Raw genomic sequence first — 4,026 nt, 5'->3', positions numbered from 1 at the left:
TTATCAAGTCATTTTCGGCGCCCAGTGCTCTGTCTGCCTTAGATATACTTTACTGTTGCTCCAAGCACTTACTTTACCTAGCTCACCTAGCCTATAACATCCATTATTTTACAAGCTATATATCACAGCTTCACAAGTTGTTTCCACCTCCTATACTTCTTATTGGCTTGAAAAAAGAGAAATATGAGATGCTGACTTCTGCTGCCTTTCTTGCTATGATTCATAAAACTTATTTTCTTACTATCATTAAGGAAATGCTAGAGACTACAGAACAAAGATTCTCTCAATATTAACTACTATTCAAAATATAGTAAGTGATGGAAAAAAGATTTAAGGTATTTCACTGTGTTGTTAACTAAACCAAAGAATGAAGAAAAACTTTATGATGAATTCTGCCTTAAAAGCAAGAAATTAAAAGACTTCTTCTAAATTTTTTTTTAAAATTAAGAATATCTTTCTGGGGGTGGCCCTGTGGCAGAGTGGTTAAGTTCACGCGCTCTGCTTTGGGGGCCCAGGCTTTCGCTAGTTCGGATCCTGAGCATGGACATGGCACCGCTCATTAGGCCATGCTGAGGTGGCATCCCACATGCCACAATTAAAAGGACCCACAACTAAAAAATATATATATTCAACTATGTACTGGGGGGATTTGTGGAGAAAAAGCAGGGAGGAAAAAAAAGAGATTGGCAACAGTTGTTAGCTCAGGTGCCAATCTTAAAGAAAAAGAGAAAGAAAAAGATTGTCTTTCCATAGGAATTACATCTGCTCTTTCATCAATATTTACAAGTTCCATGCGTCATTTTCAATTAATAAAAGGATACTTCTGATTTATTATGTTTGTGCCAATGAACAAATTAATTATTAACGTTTGATCTTGATTTTCTGTGGCTGTTTTCTCCATTACAGAGTGATTGATATTTCGGCAAACTGTTTCATTCAAAACTGTTACCAAGATCTCTGTGACTTTTTGAGAGTACATGCTCAATAAGTGCTCACAGAGTCAGTGAATGAAAGACTGGTTGATGAATGGGTGCATGGATAAATCACTGATGATGAGATGCTCCATTATACTGTTAATGTCACAAGTACATGGATTCACTCTCACCACATTAGTCTCTTTACTGCCACTTTTACATCTTTGTTTCTGAGGGTGTAGATGAGAGGGTTGAGGCTCGGTGTGACAACAGTGTAAAAGAGGGCAATGAACTTGCCTTGATCTTGAGAATTTCCTGATGGTGGCTGCAGATATATGCACATGGCTGGAATGTAAAAGAGGGATACAACCGTAAGATGGGCTCCACACGTCCCGAAGACTTTCTGACGTCCAGTTGTTGACTGCATCCTCAGCACAGCCCGGGCAATGGCACCGTAGGAGATGAGAATGAGGATGAGAGGTATGAGAACAAAAATAGAGCTCGTGACCAGGAGGGTCAGCTCATTAGTATGGGTATCAACACATGACAGTCGGAGCAGTGCTGGAACTTCACAGAAGAAGTGGTCCACTTGGCGATGCCCACACAGGGGTACCCAGAAGGTAAATGGGAAATGAAGGGCTGAGTTGGTAAAGCCACTTACCCAAGAAGCTACAGCTAGCAGATAGCAGAAACGTGGGTTCATGAGGACAGTGTAATGCAAGGGTCTACATACAGCTACGTATCGGTCATAGGACATGACCACCAGTAGCACACACTCTGTGGTTCCCAGTGCAAGAAAAAAGTAAAGTTGAATCATGCAACCGGCGTAAGAGATGGTTTTCTCTGGGCCCCAGAGGTTGACCAGCAACTGAGGGATGGCACTGGTGGTGTAGCAGAGATCCAGAAAAGAGAGGTTTGAGAGGAAGAAGTACATGGGAGTGTGGAGATGGGAGTCCACGTGTGACAAGATAATGATGAACAGGTTGCCTATCAATGTTGTCACATAAAACATTAAGATAACCACAAAGAGAACTATTTCAAAATGAGGCCAATTAGAAAAACCCAGTAGAACAAAGTAGTTTTCAAAACTTGCATTGATTTTTTCCATTGTCATTCTCTTCTTGTTACCTGAGGAAAGAATCACACACACTCAAAAAAAAGTAAGGAAATGCTCCAAGAATCATAGGGACATAAAAAAGAAACAGAAATCAGTTTGAAGGGCCTACCAGTCTTCAATTCTATGACATTTTGTGTATTAAGAGAAACTATGATACTAATGAATTGAAAGAAATTAGAAGCTGCAAGCTCATATGGACAATTAAAAGAAGAATAAATAGTGGAGAAGAGAAAGTTATTCCTCTTGGTAGGATTCTAATTTAAACATATAGAAGAAACTGTGGAGTTAGAAAAACATAAATGGATGCTCAAAACAAGTGAATGAAAATATGATGAGAAAAAGCTTATTCACATACTCTAAAATATCTCCCCTCAAATTAATTGTTAAATACAAAATGAAAAATACTAAACTTTACAATAGAAAAACCTAGGGTATGTCACCATAGCCAAGTATCCAATGTTAACATCACAAATGTTGAGACAAACCAACACTATATGTCTACTGATATGATGCCCCGAACAGGACATAAAGTCACTTCAGTGACATTCCTGCCAAAAATGCACACTTAATTCTAATATTGAAAACGCATGAGACAAACTCAAATTGAGACAAGTTGGACAATGTAGCCGGTCTGTACTCTTCACAAATATCAAATTCAATGAATTTGAAGTGGTTAAGGAAGTGGTTCAGATTAAAGGCGATCAAAGAAATACAATATCTAAGTGAGTGATCCTGGACTGGGACAATAGCTATTAACAACATTATTGAGATAATTGGAGAAATATGAATCTGAACCATGGATTATATTTGTATTGCATCCATACTAAATTTTCTGATTTCCTTAATTATACATTAGTTATGTAGAATAAAATGCCTGTTCTTAGAAAATAAACACTGAAGTATTTAGGGGTAAAGGCACATGTCTTCAACTTACTCTCAAATGTTCCAGAAAAAGCGATGCTAGGTAGATAGATAGATCGATCATACATACATACATAGACAGATAAGTAGGTAGATAGATAGATAGTTAGAAAGATAGGTGATAGATGATAGAATGGAATAAATCTTTTTAAGAACAAAGTAAACTATTGCTGGATCTAGTTAAAGGGTTAACGGTAGTTCTTTGTCTCACTTTTGCAACTTTTCTGTACATTTTAAATTTTACCTGAATAAAAAGCTACAATAGGTAAATATGAAATAAAACATTTTTCACTTTTATATTTCATCCAGATATTTTCCCTGTTATGGAAAAATAACTTCTTAACTGTTGAGTTCTTCTCATTCATCCCAGAGTGATATCTGGGTAAATAGTAACTTGAAATTTAATTACAGAAGAAAATTTACATGGAACAAATCATCTATTTTTAAACAAATAGCTTTAGTTTTCTCTTCAGGGTATTTCCATTTATGTGACTAGGGAAGACAGAACAACTGCAATCCCGGTAATCTCACAGATAGATGAAAAAGCATGATGAACAATATCAAATTTGTTAGTGATTTCAAAATGTTTATATACAGTGAAAATATTGAGCTTCCATTAAATATTCTTATAGAAAGAATCTAATCTTCTGATTTGTTTACTTGCACTCACAGATTATTTCTAAACTGAAAACTAAGATACAAATAGAGATGCAAAAAAGAGGAACACAGACACCTACACATCAATTTATGGATATTCATGCTATGAACAAAGCTGAAAACCTTAGTTCAGAAGAATAGATCTGTGAAATAGACTGGGGAGAAGAGAGACAGAACACTTCCTAAAGGACAAATAAATATAACTGAATTTGAAAAGCGAAATTTTTAGGAAATGGAAAGTATACATTCATTGAGAGAGCAAAGAAGGAAGAGAGGATGGAGGAAAATGGAGAGTAACCTAACTATGGTGCTTAAAGTTGAAAGTGTGTATATGTGTATCACGGGGCTGGGAAGCCTGAACCACAGAACCTGAAGAAGGTTTCTACATTATTTCTTTTTTTCTAGGGCAATAACTGA

At 36.4% G+C, this 4,026-nt stretch overlaps 1 protein-coding gene across 1 annotated transcript; it reads right to left on the bottom strand.

The window, feature by feature from the left end:
- Window positions 1–1,101: 1,101 nt before the first annotated feature.
- On the bottom strand, window positions 1,102–2,028 carry LOC124233189 (olfactory receptor 2J3-like). The gene has a single exon (XM_046650340.1). The coding sequence runs from the start codon at window positions 2,026–2,028 to the stop codon at window positions 1,102–1,104; it is 927 nt and encodes a 308-aa protein (XP_046506296.1).
- Between the last annotated feature and the right edge of the window lie 1,998 nt (window positions 2,029–4,026).

The sequence above is a fragment of the Equus quagga genome, unplaced genomic scaffold (assembly GCF_021613505.1).
Source record: "Equus quagga isolate Etosha38 unplaced genomic scaffold, UCLA_HA_Equagga_1.0 159969_RagTag, whole genome shotgun sequence".
NCBI lineage: Eukaryota > Metazoa > Chordata > Mammalia > Perissodactyla > Equidae > Equus > Equus quagga.
This window is presented reverse-complemented; position numbering and strand designations above follow the sequence as displayed.